At 45.0% G+C, this 16,977-nt stretch overlaps 1 protein-coding gene across 1 annotated transcript; it reads left to right on the top strand.

The window, feature by feature from the left end:
- On the top strand, positions 1–16,606 carry lurap1 (leucine rich adaptor protein 1). Its single transcript, XM_035647649.2, has 2 exons — positions 1–522; positions 10,490–16,606. The coding sequence occupies exons 1-2, from the start codon at positions 310–312 to the stop codon at positions 11,369–11,371; spliced, it is 1,095 nt and encodes a 364-aa protein (XP_035503542.2). The 5' UTR covers positions 1–309; the 3' UTR covers positions 11,372–16,606.
- The last annotated feature ends 371 nt before the right edge of the window (positions 16,607–16,977 follow it).

Raw genomic sequence — 16,977 nt, 5'->3', positions numbered from 1 at the left:
ATCATCATCATCATCATCATCATCTCTGTTGACACAAGAAGAAGAAGAAGAAGAAGATGATGCAGCATTAGAACAAGATGTTAAAGAAGATGCTGGGATGACAACACGTTGCGTGTTGATGCTGTCAGACGGAGTCGCATATGATGCCCCACGGTCCTGAGGTGAGCGGCTCCAGCGGCTCGACGACGGGCAGCGACTTCCGAGAGACGCGCAGGACGTAATCTCTGTCCTGCGGATCTTCTTCGGTTTCACACACACACACACACACACACACACGGACACGCGGACACGGACACGCGGACACGCGCGATGGATGAGGGCGCCGCCAGCGAGGCCGTCCCGGATCTGAGAGACATAGAGACGAAAATCGGCAGGAAGACCCCCGAGGGTTTGCTCAGGTGTCTGCGGGAGGAGGCGTCCCCTTTCCGGGCGGACGCCAAGCTGAGCGCCGCGCACGACACCGGCAAGGAGACGGGGAGGAAGAGTTTGGATGAAAAGATCCGGAAGCTGAAGATGGAGATGGTAAGACAGAGTGCTATAAGTTCTCTCTCTCTCTCTCTCTCTCTCTCTCTCTCTTTCTCTCGCTCTCTCTCTCTCTGTGTGTGTGTGTGTGTGTGTTTCCGCGCACGTATACGCGTGCGTTTGGTGCCACAGGCTGATCAGTTTATGATGAAAACATGCAGCAAAGTCAATCATGCAATATAATATCCGGATATTGTATACGAATGTTCTGCTATGAAGCTCATCCCCTTTCTATACAGACTTTTTTTTTTTTTTTTTTTTTACAGTTGATCATAGGAATTAAATATTTGTTTATAAATATATCTAGCCATTTAAACCACGACTACCGAATTGTTATTAAAGATAGCAACACTCAGTTCCTGTTAATGTGCAAAATGTGAAATCTTAAAGCATCCACTGATGACCGGCTGACGATGGAGAATGCAGTCAGAGCTCACGCTGGAGTCCCTAGGAAATTTTGGGATTCTTGTAAAATGTCCAGAAAAGCTTTATTTTTTAAATGCAAACAAATAATGCTTCCTCGCATTGCCGTGGCACGTCACTGTAGGACAGCGTACATCTTAAATGTTATTGCCTCCAACCGTAGACTGTATATTGAAAAAAATGTGTAGCCAGTGCGGAAACGCCTAAAACCCGTATTCTCTCGAATGACCAGCAGAGGGCGACTCCACTGTTTGCGAAAAGAAGTTTGTTTCTATTTCAAGTCTATGATAAAATGACTCTACTTCACATTTGATTCATAACGTCAGTCATTTTCCTGAGGAGTTGATGGTCTCAATCGCTATAGTTTCCAGTCTTCTTCAATTCAGGATGATGTTCCTTTTTGTAAATCATGGTCTCATTCAGAGTAAAATAGATGATAAAGCACGGGTAATGCATTGGGGCGTGGATACCGTGTGATTGACAGCTAGTACCGTCCAATGAGTGCAGGTGGCAGGTGAGGTCCACTCCCCGCCACTTATCCAAAATACATGTCAGTATATTTGATTTGGCTTTAACAGAAAGTTTCAGCACAGCTCAGTTTAAACAGATCTGTGTATTTATAACTACACAAAGAGTTCATCACAGGGAGTTACGATGACATCGGGACTGTTCAGCTCGGTCGTGATTAACGGTAAACAAGTTTTGATTTTTCAAAATGCATCAGTGATATTTGTGACTTCAATCGACTCGAGTGATCAAACGTCTAGACTGCTCATACTGAGTCATTCCTGCTGCTCCTCACCATGCCAACAGCTGCAGATGGCTGGCGGTTGCTAGGAAATGAGTTGACCACCGCAGGCCTTTATCCTGTGGTGAAGTCACTTCTCCTCTTATCACCCCAGTCACAACATTCACACACACCTGTAGTTTTTATCATCTGCGGCATCACTTCAGTTCTGTACACGCTGGTGTGATTACATTTGGACATCGTCCCTCCGAGGTATATTTAAATTCTGCTTTTGTTTGAACTACAACCAAAAGGTTTTCTTTGGTTCAGCCGAGGTCGTTCTTTGTTTTGACAGAAGATATTTTCCACCATGAGCAGTGATTGATTTTTATTTTTAAATCAAACAAAATTTTTCTCTGTTGTCCTGATTACTTAGACTCCACCTCATCCAGACGGGGAGGTTTGTAGCAATAGCAATGCGCCACTGCACAGCTGTTCATTCACTCCTATGATCATAAGCATCGTACATTCCTGTGGCAGATGCAGGCGTGCCCCCCCCCCCACCCCCCCGTCTGTGGTCGGGACATGGAGCACATGCGGTGCTGCAAACGACCGCCCCAACAAAGAAAGTCGTCTTCTGAGAGTTACAATCCATCGATGACACCCAAAGCACATTTTCAAGCGTGGTGGCGTGTCAGAAGTAACAACCAGGTCGCTGGCAATTGTTTAATTATTTTGTGAAACAGCATCATATAAGGTGAATATGTAAGGCTAATATTGTGTTTCCCACAAATTCCAAGCCTCAAATGAACCCACACTTAAAGAATGTTCCATTCCTTCAGGATCCGTGCTGACAGAGGTGGAGGTGGAGCCTTTACATTTACACAGATGGCAATATGATGGCAATCAGGTTCATATGAGAGCTCAGGTAGATGTAGATGAGACACCAGTGTAGAAGAAGACCAACTGTGTCTGAACTCAGTATTGGTTGTGTGGGTGCGGACACAGGCTCCAACCTTCTCCTCAGCCCATTCATTTCACAGGGAAGGATGAAATGCTCAGGCTGCCAAATGGGACTTGAACAGTTGTAACCTCCAGACGTCGATGTCAGCCAGTGTCCGAGTGCACATTTGACCAACGTGCCCAGTTTGGACACACGCAGCGTCCAGAGGGTTTCTGTAAATCTGTCGAGGAGCAGACGGATTGGTTGACAGTTTGAGACATTAATCAGTTCTGCTGCAGAGGAGGAGGGAGGATTGAGAGAGAAGGGATAGTGATGAAGGGGCTGCTTCCTGTCTGGAGGGGATTGACGCTTCCAGCACAGAGCCGGGCTGTGCCTGTGTGTGTGTGTGTGTGTGTGTTTCATTCATCTGTGAGAGCGGTGTAGTGTAATGGGAGTGCACAAGAAGAGCTCTGAGCGTTGCACTTTAATCAGAAATCTGCTTAGTAAGATGTGCAGTAACACATGTACAGAGTATCTGCCGAGTAATGCTAAATGGAAACACACACACACGCACACACACACACACACCGAACGTGTGAGCCAATGTCTGCCTCTTTTTCGCACTCTTCTCGCACATTCGCAGTTGTGTGAATGAGTCTGCGAGTCGTATTTCCCCTCCTGTTGCTAGTTCATCGGTTAATCTATTGTATCTGAAAGCACACGGCCTAGTGATGGATGGCTGCAGCTTCTGTCGGCTGTGAAATCAAGGCTGTTTGTGTGTGTGTGTGTGGGGGGGGGGGGGGGGGGGGGGGGGCTGTGAATGTTAGACTGGATCAAACAAGCTGCATCTTATATAAACTTCAAACAACACATTTAATATAAAACACATTGATGCAAGATTGAATTACATAGTGGGAGTTAGACTCTTTTTTTTAAATGCTTCCATTCAGAGTCTTATGTTTCCAGACGAATTGTACTGTGACTAATAAACACCAACACATGGCACAGCATTAAACATGTTCCTTCTTTGATATGAGGCAATTTACAAAACGACCATTCATTTTGTTAATTGCCTGTCTAATCATTTACACTTACAACTTTTTTTGAAATCTTTAAGTTTCAAAAACTCCCAGACCTGCAGATTTGCAATTTATGCAACAATGCTTGAAAAATGAAAAAAATGTTTTCAAATATTTTTCGACATTTGACTAATTGCGGCAATTTTCATTGTATTTTTTTTCAACAAACATCATTTTATTTTTGTAATAATGTGTCGTAGGAACAAAAGACAATAACAATCATGTACGTTATTAAGACGTGACCCTGTCAGCTGTCTGACATCTGTTTCTAATATACCGACGTGTGCCGTCCTTTCTTATAGCTTATGGCTCAGTATATATATGGTGGAGAACCTTTTTACAGCCGATAAATCTGGTCTTTTAGTGATTTCTGTGTCTCAGCTTGTTCGTCTCTGTGGGAGCAGTTTTAAAGCTTCTGTCTTTTGCAGTTGTCTCCAGCTGTCTGACGGAAGACACACTCTCCACCCATCTAAACAGATTTACTGGATACACAGACACTCCTTTAAAAAACCACAGAAGACTGGTAGTCTGCAAAACACACACACGCACACACGCACACACACACACACGCACACGCACACACACACACACACACACACACACACTTGAATACCAGCTGCTTTGTGGACTTAATTCATGAGCAGCACCTGCATTTTAAACAATCAAAGGCCAAATGTGTTATTGCCCGGGGGTTTGTCATTCTCCTCTTTTGTCCACGTCTTCCTCTGTACCTCTCCCCCCGTCACTCTTTATTTCTGTCTTCCACCTTAGGGAAGATAAACGTCAGTGCAAAGTCAATTTTGGGTTCAGTGCCCAACTGTATAGGGAAGTGATTTGATCTTCTCTCTCCGTCTGGCCGCTGGCCGTCTCCTCACAGATGATGTCAGCGAAAGCCTGTCTAATTGAATTATTGCTGAATAACCGGAGTTCCCTTATTCTGTCACCACATTTTTGTTTACTATGTTTCATTTCCTTTGCTGTCCGGGTTTGATGCATATAAGTTACCGAGGGAACCTGATTGGACTTCTCAGATTTCACAGCAGCTGGAGCGTTAGGATTCATCGGCAACGTGAGAGAAGAACCACAAACAGGTTTCAGACCGCAACAATTTCTCATTTCCATTTCTCCTTCCTTTCCCTTTGTTGTTTCATGAGAGTAGATGGACAAATGGGGAGAGAGGGGCAGTGTCAGCTGATAAGATCGGTCCTTTTTCAGTCCTCCTATTGATTCTACTGCACACTAGCCCGGGGCCCAGACGAATTCTGGGGGCTCATTTAAATTTGCTCTGCCGGAATACGGTCTGGACCCCCTCCGTTGTGATTTCCCCTCGGCAGAAAACTTTATCTGATAACAGGCGGCGTTTATACCACGACGCAGATGGAAGCGACTTCTGAAAAACGACCAAGGCTGCCGCTAACGAACGAGCGTTTGACTTAAAGTACCTGACATTTTGAAAAATTCTCCCACAAACACGGCGACACTCGTTCACAGACATTGTGGAATCATCTTCACAGACATCTCCTCTCCGTACGCTCGACTCTGTTGACATTTACAAAACGATCATTCGCATCGCGAAACAGTCACATGATCCGTCTGGGTCCGTTGGTGACGCCTCTTGGAAGCGAAAAATAATGCCCAATTTAAAGACGCCACTTGCATTTTTTGTCGAAATGCAGTAGAACTTTTCCCCCTTTTGTGCTGTGATCTCACGAAACATTTAGTCTTGCGATGAATCCCCGCATGTTTCCATCCAGAACATCCATCGTCCATTGGTCAGTCTCGAAAGGAGAAGCAGGACAAAAGAGAGACGGATTAAGATGATACAGAGAAGCGAAGGAACAGGAAGGCCAATGCTTCCCCGCAGTCTGACACTAAAAAGACAGAAAACCCAAAAAATGTGACAGGAATTGGAGAACGACAAGGGTGAGTGGATATTTGCACAGCGTTCAGAGATGAATGCAGACGGATGGAGCCGCAGGGGCGACCCGCTGCCGTCTAATAGAGAGACTGGACGGACTCTGCAAGGATGGCGCACGTCCGCAGAGCGCCTGAGGTTAGACTGGGGAGGTGAAACGACAGACAGTGACACTAGGCGGATGTGAGAGACAGAGAGAGACAGAGAGAGAGAGAGAGAGCGCAGGGGTTTTTTTTAGGAGCGTGTGTGTGTGTGTGTGTGTGTGTGTGTGTGTGTGTTTGTGCCGTCCCTGCTGGCAGTGATTCAGCAGTCTGTTAAATAGATGTGTGACATTGAGAAGCTGTTTTTGCCACACGGGAGAGCCTGCGTCACGGCTGAGGCGTCAGCTGCGCATCCATCATCACGACGTGGGCGCATCACGGACGACTCGAACGTATAGTAGTCTGTCAGAGCATGATTGGAGCTGCTAAACGTTCCCCTGATGTGGAGCCCCTTGATGCATTTTAGCACATTTAATTTGAGGGAAAACTGGTGAGCTATAACGTCAAAAGATAAAGCTTAAAGGATAATTCTGCTTTATACACAGAGTGTGATTCATTTTCATCATGGCTTATGGTTTAGATAACATTTCAGTGACCAAAAATATTGCACGAGTTCATCGGTGCAATGAAGATCGATGGGCATAAGAAACACAAGCAGTCAGCCGAAGACCGGCTGCAAACGAGCCAACAATAATGTTATTGCCACAGAACAGAGTGATGGCCACGATTACAGAAATGAGGTCCACGACGTTGCTGCGACTTGTGGTGCAATAAATTGGCCCCGTGTTGTTTGGAAAATGACATGTTCTGACAAAGAAATATCAGCGAACGCACAGAGGACGGAGCATCCAGAGTCCAGGCGTGTGATTCTGTTTCCCCTGGTTGATCGTTGGTATGCAGCGAAAAGTCGATGTTTAAAAAAAATCACGGTCGACTTTTTTTTAAGAAATTTGCCGCAGCTGTTGTCCCAGTTTGTGTCCGCCTGGTTTCAGCCCCGAGCAAACGGAGGTTCACGGTCCAACATGGTGCGATTCGAAACGCCGTCGCCATGAGCGACAGAGCAGATGTCCAGAGGAAAACTACAAACTGCTTTTACACATCTTCTTGGAAGCAGGTGTCATGAAAACATTTCACAAGATCGAGACTGTGACTTTATTGACTTCCAGATGAATTTATGGGAAAGAAATGGCTGCATTTAAACCCCTGTGGATGTTTATTACTCAATTTATTATTGGAAACGTTTTTCTGTGCAAAAAGGAAAACCTGTTTGTTGACACATTTCCCATTTTCCATGTGCAGCTCACCTGCTATCCGCTTGCATGCTTGTGGCAGCTTAGCATCTAGACATAACCATAACGTACCAACTGATCAATACATATTTTTATTCTGTAGTTAGACTCAAATGTTAAGGTTCCTTCCAGGAAAGGAGAGTATGCGCAGATAAATTGGAATTCAGATGTCTAGTTTTAAGAAAGATCCTGAACCAAAATGTCAATTACTGGATTTATTTCAAATCAATGAAATCAATTCTTTCAATTCAATGATTGCTTTCTATGCGTTTTGTTTGCTGTGCACAAACACATATGCCCTTATGTACCAGATATAAAAGGCAGGGAAATTAGCTTTCCAGAATCGTGTGGGTCAGCCAGGAGGTGCCTGGCCTCATGCCCGCGGAGAAAAACTGAAATCTGTTTGGCTGTGTACCGATGTGCCCAAAAAAAATGAGAAGAGACGATTAATGGGGTTTCAGTCCCCAAGGCTGCATAGTCCAGGAACCCTCCATCCCCCACTCTCCTTCTGAACTGCACACACTCGAAACCTTTTGGCCTCAATTTGACCTTTTTCTCGTTTGACGCGGCCCTTTAACGATTAGGTTTGACGTCACTGCAGTATGAAAATAATGGAGATGAAAGGTGAATCTGCAGGAGCAGCGGCAGCACAACACAATACAAGACGCAGTTGGCATGAATGTAGATGCGTGTGGGCGGCAAAAAAAAAAGAAAAGAGGAAGAGTGAAATCTGATTTGCATAAAGGACACATTTGCATATTCTCATTCAGTAACACAAGGAAATAGCTACAGTGTTGGAAGTTAAGCTATTAATATGCCAGTTATGTTTATGATGAGACTTTTTATTGTTTGGTCTATAAAATGTCCGAAATTTGCGATAAACACCCATCGCAGTTTCTTTTAAACTTTTACTTCAACCAACGCCTTAAAACTCCCAATTACTATGATTCATATATACATACAGTACATGTGAGTTGACAGATGGCAGAACAATCCTCATTCATATTGCTCACATGTTAAATACTGAACAACTGCCCCACTAAAGAAGGATGAATGAAACATTCAACGGCAATGAATTGACTGGATTTATATTCTGAGACAGGCTCATCTCCGCAGCAGCGTGAGCGCAGACTGGTGGAGCGCTACGCTTCATTAGCTTTGTGCCACCTCAGCGCTGACAGGCATGGAGCTACTTTTACTGCCACCCTCATTAGACGCTCAGTCTCTGCCCGAAAATACCCTCAAACCACAAATGTCTGTGTGTGTGCCAGGATGGCAGCGGGTTTACCGTCTCTCTCACACACACACACGTCGGCTGGAATAGCTGCAGAAAAACACTATAATGCGTAACATTCATCATCTTGTGACTCCTGAGATTTATATCTTGGAATATCAACATCCAGACTGGTGACCGCTGATCTAAATCGGTATCCCACAGTGTGGTTCGCTGAACCACGGTGGGCATGGTGTACCAAGACAGATGAGCGGAGAGGACCAAATGTGCTCGCGTGGTTTGACTCTGCAGCCTCACTGTCCTGACTGGTGGCCGGTCCAAACAAAGGTCCACCACCTACGCACAGAGATGATGTATCAGGGCTGCGCACTCCCATTCACACAAAGTGCCGCGTTGTCCTCGTAGACGGAAGAATGTCAGGCTCTTGAAGATACTTTTTTTTTATGCTTCGAACAACACTGATCGATCATGACAAAAGAAAACTATACACGCTAAACCTACAATGATGCATCACTCCACTGGAAGTACAGTATAACTATAGATGTGGATGTTATGCAGGACCAAGTGATGTGTAGCTTGGCAGGTTTTGAACAATCAATATGTTCCTTCTACTGTTTTATTGGCATGACCCAGAAGGTCACGAGGACCCTATGTAGGAAATAAGAGAGCAATATACGAAAACTGAAGGGTCAACAAAGGTCTAAGTAACTGATGGTTCCTGCACTTGTTGAAAATGCTGCACAAACAATGTGTTTTGCTCTAAAATGACCCCAACCCCAATCTATATGAGCCATGTGCAGATTTTAATGTACCATTTACAGTTAAATTCCTGTGACTATGGCCCCTGTCTTATACGGTATATTTCATTGGCATGATAACATTACGTATTAAGTGGTTTGTACTACACGGTTTAGTGAAACACAATGGTGGAATGTAAGTACATTTATACTCAACTACTTAAGTACAAATAGTTGTTTAAAATACTTGTTTTTGGCACTCTTTGGTATTACATTGTTTAATTAAAAACAACAGAAACATTAGCTCGTAAAGTATGATGCATATTCTCTTAGATAAGAGTCAAAAGCTTATAATAGTTCGAGCAATACTTTAATTTGTTGAATACAGAACGTTAACTCGTATTTACAGTATTTTAGACATCTGGTATTGTTACTTTTACTCGGACAAAGGAATGCCTTCCATCAACTCAACGACATACTTGTATGCTTCAGTGTATGTTGAAATCATCAACTGCACCAAACTACGATGAAACCTGTCTGAAATGTGGCCGCAATTACTGCATGTGAAGCAAAACATAAACGTGGGACTCGAAACTCAAGGGCACGATGAGAGGTGGACACAAAAAGTGACAAAGAGAAAATATCATGTGAAGAAAAGTAACAGACGCTAAGAGCTCGGGCTTTGAGAGAGGCTGGTTATCTGCAGACGGAGGTGGAGACCATCGGGCTGAGCTCTGAATGTCGGTGCCATATATCACCTCTTGGCCCGGCGCTTCACCGCAGACCTCTGCTAACGTAGTCTGGGGAGGAATTTTCCATGACTGAAGCCATCGTTTTTCTTCTCATTCACCATTGAGCTCATTTTTTTCAACCTCCTCTCCACATGTCACATTTTTTCATTCATCATTGCTTTATTTATTTTGCACCACGATGACGTCGTGAATTATTAAACAGTTGAGTAGTTTGCACAATTTGAGTGGCATCTTTGTTTGAGCGTTATTCAAGGATTGTGGGGGGTTTTGTTTTCAAATATGTCATATTTTCCACCGTATCACATTTCTATCACTCAACACCCTTTCCTTCTGTGTTACTTTTGTTCATGTTCCCTTGTTAACACTTTTAAACAACTTCATCTATCAAAGTATGCCACTCTAAACCTTCTTCCCCCCACTGATACCAGTTTGTCTCCCTCTCTTAATTCTTTTATTTCCCTCGCTAAGTGCTTTTCCACTGCCCTTTACTGTATTTGTTTCCACACTGGATGCAGCACACTGTACGTTTGACCTGCCAGCTTCTTTGTTACTTCCAATTATGGTAATCTGCAAAGGTTTAATAGCATTATAATGGTGTTTGCACTTGACTGTGGTGCCAAAGCTCACTCCTTAAAATAAATATCTGCAGAGTCCCAGTGGTTCCCTAGTTTATGTGCGTGTCTGGTTCTTTTATATAACTTTCTTTCTTTCCTCCTGCAAACTGCAAAAATATCCTAACACAAGCGCAATGAAAAATTCCGACTTAACGTTCAGCTTTACTGTCACCATGCGGTTTTATTTACATCTCAATTTCTATTCCTCCTTAGGCCCATTTGCGCTCAGTGGATGTGAAGATCTTGCAGCAGTTGCTGGCGGTCCATGAAGGTATTGAGGCAGTGAAATGGCTGCTGGAGGAGCGCAGCACTATGACCAGCCGATGCAGCAGCCTCACCAGCAGCCAGTACAGCCTGGGAGAGGGCCCAGACACCTCCTGGAGAGGCTCCTGGAGCAGCCTGCAGGACCCTAACGACAAGTTGGACAACATCTCCATTGGCAGCTATCTGGACACCCTGGCGGACGACATGGATGAGTACTGCCCCTCCAGCTCGGAGTCGGTCATCTGCTCCACCACACCGCTGGTTTCAGATGTTACCGCTGGAGGCCGAACAGCGGGCGGCACCGTGGCCCCGGTCACAGGAGCGGGGGTAGGGGGGAGGTCTGGTACTGAGGTTGGGAGTGGGATTCGGCCTGGGGCAAATGAGAATGGGGTTAGGGCTGGAAATGGGACAGAGGTGAAAGGTGGACCAGGGATTGGGCTTATCAGTGCTGTCTCTGGGACTGGGATGGCTGGCACTGCAACTGGGAAGCCAGCTGTTCCCGTCAACTCTGCCCAAGCCAAGTCTGAGGGCCCCAAGCAAGATGCTCCTGTGTGGACCAAGGCGGCAGAGACGGCCAAGGGAAGCCCCATTTCTAAGGACAACATCCAGGCACAAACCATTAAGGTTAACGGTGTCCGGGAGAAACAAACTGGTAGCCCAGCCCGCCCCAGCCTCACGGAGAAACTGGGAACCGGCCAGAGCCCCAAACTGAAACCTTATAAAAATGGAAAGTTCGAGTTGGATACTTGCAAAATGAATGGCAAAATGCATCTGGAGTACGACGCGCACTGGCGGTGGGTGCAGTCGCAAGAAGATGTGACGTTTTTGTAAGTAGTAACAGAGGGGACGAAATTGTCTGTTGACCACTCCCCCTGCCACATCAAAGACCGGATCACCGAAGGTTAGGGGAAGTGAACTGCTGTCGTGAAATGCAGAAGGGAAGGCTTTCTTCGGCGAAAGACACTGGGTTTGAAAGACAAGGAATAATGTTTCTGCTCTGTTTATCCCTCCTGTGACTGCACTAACTTTCTATAAAAACATTGATGTCAGTATTAAGATGGATGCACATTACAGGATTTTAACCATTGTCAGCCAAACTGGGCTGCCGCATACTAACCTTGGACAATTTTAAAATCCTGTCATAGTTTTTCTCTCAGGGCCTTTCTTGGCATTCCCTGATTTTATTTTATTTTATTGTCCCGAGAAATAAAGCACAGTGAGATGATCTGCCAGAGAACTGACGCATGACTTCAGGTTGAAATGTGATACACAAAATATGCAAAATGTAAAATATAAAAAGACGTTCTGCCATCCAGCCTGAAAATTCCGACAAAGTACAATACTTATTTAAATCTTGTTACTTATTTTTAAAACCCGTCACAGAAAGATTGTTCTTAAATTATTTTACATTGTATGTCAGTGGTTCCCAGCCATTGTTGTGGTCATGAGCTGAGAGCTGTTCAACCTGAGGACGGATTTTCCTTTCTGCATTTTTTTTATTTAAAGGCATTTAAATGAAGGAAGAATATCCAGGCTTAAAATATATATATGCTTCAGAGAGTGTTCTTTTTTCTTTTCATGTTTCTTCTTTTTCTCGGGAGCCTTTCTGGGGTGCTCACCACTAGGTTGGGGAACCGCTACTGTACAGTCACCACCACAAACAATAGAACGGAGGGAGCCCGCTGCTCTGCAGTAATAGTATAAAACCAACGTTATCAACCTCTCATTAATGTCGCAAGAAAATACATTCTATAGACCCTTAATTATGGACAATGTAACTGTGCACTTCCAATGGTTGTAGACAGTATAGTAGAAGAATTAACAAGTATTATTATAAATTCTGTGTTTCTCCCCGGAAACTTCCCTTGACACCAGTAGATGATGAGAACGACATTGAGGACAGAGCACTGATTTTGGTAGACGTCTCCCTCATTGAGAAAAATATTGTTCCCACTGTTCACGTTTGTGTCTTTGTGGAGCTAACACCTTCAGTGATCAACTAACCGTCTGCAATATTGTATATTCACTGAATCGCAATACAGCTACCCTGTGCATCAGGTACTAGTCGTGACTGGTTGTGAGCAAATACTGAAATATGCCTGTATATTTTTTGCTTTGTTTTTGTTTTTAACAGTTCTGGTGTCGGGTTTTAAAAGCAGATATTGTGCCTGATTGGTGTAAACCTTACTACATAGTTTGCCTGTGCTTTCCCTCCTGAGATGAGTGCACTGTTATTATGATAATCTTTGCATTTTTGGACCAATTTTTTTTAAATGATATATATATCTAGCCACTGCTTGTGTGTGCAAATGGCTAGACCAACAGTCTGTGTGCTATTGAGTGTCGAGTGGTAGATGTGTGACGTTGCCTGGGTGGTTATTGCATGCCCTGCGCTGGGAGCTTTTGTTGGCTGAATTGTGAGAAATTGTGTGGAGGACCAAACACAATCGGAGAAGAAGAGCAATATTTCTTACAGCCTTTCTACTGGCTTACGTGAGCAGCCACTTCACAGCAGAAGAAAACGAATGTTGTTCTCCAAGAGTCTCCGAAAAAGAACACTGACCGGGAGAGAGGGTGTGTGTGTGTGTGTGTGTGTGTGTGTGTGTGTGTGTGTGTGTGTGTGTGTGTGTGTGTGTGTGTGTGTGTGTGTGTGTGTGTGTGTACAGACCCGTGACTGCCTGAGCACAGCTGGCTTGTCAGGTTTGCATAAGAAAGACGAGTCCCAAAGGTCATCACAGCGTCACTACACCTCCTACCACTCTGCACCTTGTCATGTTAATGCAGCAGGGCTAGTGCAACACATTTCCTAAATAGAGGACAATGTTACATAACCAGTGGATAGCTGTTTATGTTTCAAACCTGTCGTGAAAACGTTTCGGCTTACCCTCTCTGCTACCTTATGTGCCCGTCTAAAAAGCTGACATTTCTATAGTGAACGTCTTCTTCTTCTCTCGTGTGGTGTCGTTGTGCACTTCTGAACCCCTTTTCGCTTATAGGGCTGATACCAAACAAATGCAATACTCAGAATATTGCAGGCAGTATTCCCAAACCATTTTGCTGCCTCAAAGACATAGGCCTTGTTTTGTTTTTTTCATGAAGAAATGAATGCATTCTTTAAACAGTTTACTAAGCCCTTTCCCTCTTGATTTAAAATGTCTGCATGTCTTTTTGTTGTTGCATGGTACATGTAGTTCATGGCAACAGGGGCACATTTCTGGTCGGCGTGATTTTGCAGCCTGAATCCTGGCAGATATTACCAGCTCACATTAAAAGCTATGGATGAAAATGTCATCTCCAGCCGGCTTTTTAGTGTTTCATGATGACTTCTTTTAAAAGAAGAATCTGGCAAAAGGGGTTTTTGGTTTTTTTGGTTCTATATCCTAACTGCTCAACTGTTGAGTTTTCCGTGCTGTATGTTTCCATGTTTAACATCAGAAGACACAATGGCTTTGAGGATCAGCCAAGTGACGTGTTTGGCAAACGCTTAGATGAAGTTAGCTGGAGGGTAGACTTCTCCAAATACAGTAAAGAGCTGACATTAGCTTGAACCATGATAACGTCAAATAATGGTTTGCTGCATGGTGAATATACTAAGATGTAAACAGAGCTTTTGTGACCCTATAATCTCCAGTTTGACAAATTGCTAACTAAAAACACACGCTGTACACCAGCTCTCAAACCTGTGTGAACTTCTTTGAAACGTGGATCTTGCTTAGTGAACAGTTCTTCCACCATGTAAAGAGGTAACTCACTTGTTGACCGCCACTGCCAACATTAACATAATGCAAGTGTTCTGTGTCAACTGGTCAGTCCATGTAAATTCCCTTTCCGCCGCAGCTCACTGTACAGAAATGTCAAACTCAGCATCTCCATTAGTTCGAAGCACCGAAGTGTTTCCTCTCGGCCTCTCTTTCCGTCCCACTTTCCACCAACACACTGGCTTTTAATGGAAACGTCCAGTCTGTGCCAACACACACATCACGCTCACACAATGCCCTCACTGGAGACAGCGCCATGAAGCCAGCACCACAGAAACAGGCCAGTCCCGACAGACAGGCAGAGGGAAAACCGAGCTAAAACGGGACCTGGAACTCTCGGACGAGTCGGAGCAGCCTTTTCCCCGGACACAAATAGAACATGAGCCATTCTCTGCATGAGCATTTCAGCGCATGGTATATAGAGGCTATCATCCAGCCACAGTATGGACGTGACGTCATTCAAAAAACCGCCTTCCCCTTTAAACATATGTCTTGGCTGTCAAGCAATATCGCATGCCAGAGAGACTGCTCCGCTAGTTTGCGGTTTTCTTTCCAAATTAGCTCGGCTGTGTAGGAAAGGAGAAAAAAAGAAGCATTTCAATGCAGCGGACAGACCTGTAAAACACATTACATCTAGCTATATAGTGTGTCTGTCTGAAGATATACTGTAGCCCATGACGGTTTGATGTGTTGTCGGTGGGCACATGCAGTCTAAAACTGGGAACGTCAACATTGTTGTAAGTGCCCTCCGGTGCTGACAGTCAAGGTGCCAGGGCGAATTACTCGTGGCCTCAACGACCGGGAAGATCACTTCTGTGTCCAGGAGCAAACAGTGGAGGTGTTACCAACTGGCGAGGTTGTGGGGGGAAAAAAAATAATCAAACCTGGAAAACAAATGTCCCTCCTCAATTTCCAGGAAAAGCCCCCTGAAGTCTCCGTTCCCTGCCTCGGCGACGTCCAGGATTTATCAGACGTCCACTGAGTGACGTGGTTTGCCCGGGTTTGAGGTGCCAGGCACCCTGCAGCTATTCTGGGCACAAGACAAACAGCACGATTGCACAGACGAGTGGATGTATGCTCGCGGTCGTCATGGCAATCGGACCCACCAGGCTTCAGCCCCGGCGACCGAATGTAAAACCGCTCGCCGCAAGTAAGGGGCGTAATGGATAACGGCAAGGAGCAGGAATCCAATGCTGCTCCTTTAAACACGAGCCCATCATTCGGCGTCGGCTTCATGTGATGTCTTTGTTGCACCGAGACGTTAGGGATTCCGGCAATTTGTGGGCATGCTTTCCCTTTTCAGCGAGGCACACTAAATCACTGTACTTGCTGGTACCAATGTTTGCTTCCTTTTTCCCTCTCCCGCTGCCCTGCTCGGTACTCACACGCTGCACGGCCGCCGTCTCTCGTGTGCCACCTGAAATGCTGTCAAGAGCATTTCGCCTGGCAAGTTTGGGCCATTTTTTTTCATCCGAGAAGCTGGAAAACACAGACTTGTTTGTGTCTGCCCGGAGGCGAAGTGGTGGGAGCGGAGCAGCGGCGCACACAGCACGCAGCTATAAAGCTTCCACTCCCGGTGCCCTGCTGTTTTCTTCCTTCCGCTTAAACACAGACACACACACACACACACACACACACACACACACAAGCACAATTTAGCCCTGAACTCACAAGGCTCTCTAGATACCTGACAGCCCCTCAGAATGAGCCGCTATGCATTTCCTGTCCTTGAACCCTATTTATATTTCATCCCTGTGTGTGTGTGTGTGTGTGTGTGTGTGTGTGTGTGTGTGTGTGTGTGTGTGTGTGTGTGTGTGTGTGTGTGTGTGTGTGTGTGTGTGTGTGTGTGTGTGTGTGTGTGTGTGTGTGTGTGTGTGTGTGTGTGTGTGTGTGTGTGTGTGTGTGTGTGTGTGCGCGTGCGTGTGTTTTGTTCCTATCCCCAAACTGCTCAGAGAGACAGACGAGCAAGATGAACCCCACTGAGTGAACACTGGGCTCTGAACGAAAAACTCAGCTGAGAGGAATCGGAAAAAATAAAAGCCACTGAGAGCGACCGCGGTACACTGGATCAGTCCAATCAATGTCTTGCTTAAGTGAGTGGTTTTTGATTTTATTGTCCGCTGCGTTTTTTTTTTATCGTCCTGTCGTGCAACGTGCCCAGAGAAACATGATCTTTCTTTTTTTTCCCTTTGAAAAAGTGAAAGTGTTTAACAAATACCTGATTGTGTTCATTGATGTGGCGGAATTGTATTATGCAGTATGTAAATTATACAAGCTTATTCAATGATTAAAGGGTATTTCAAAGGTTTTTTACTTGTGTTTTTATTAGCGTATTAAATATGGAAAGTGGGTGAAACATCATATCCAGCGTGTTTGATCTCTGGATCTGGAGAAATTCAAAACCTCCCCACGTTTCCCCTGATCAGCAGCTGCTGTTCTCCCCCGACCGCTTGATGTAAACTACTCTGAGTGCTTTAACTGAACCTTTTGTAGATTCCTAATCAATACTTGGCCCAGGCCTCCCACAAAAAAGGTTTATCAACGAGGATCCATTAGCACTCAGAACACTCAATGGGCATTTCCCCAAACAACTGCAAAGATGCTGCTTGATGACCGCGGAGCCAAAATCACTGTTGTTGTTACAGCAGGCAACAGAAAGGAGGCCAACGGACACAGGGA

The sequence above is a fragment of the Scophthalmus maximus genome, chromosome 13, assembly GCF_022379125.1.
Source record: "Scophthalmus maximus strain ysfricsl-2021 chromosome 13, ASM2237912v1, whole genome shotgun sequence".
Classification (NCBI taxonomy): Eukaryota; Metazoa; Chordata; class Actinopteri; order Pleuronectiformes; family Scophthalmidae; genus Scophthalmus; species Scophthalmus maximus.
The sequence above is the reverse complement of the archived record's forward strand: the minus strand, read 5'-3'. Positions and strand labels throughout refer to the sequence as shown.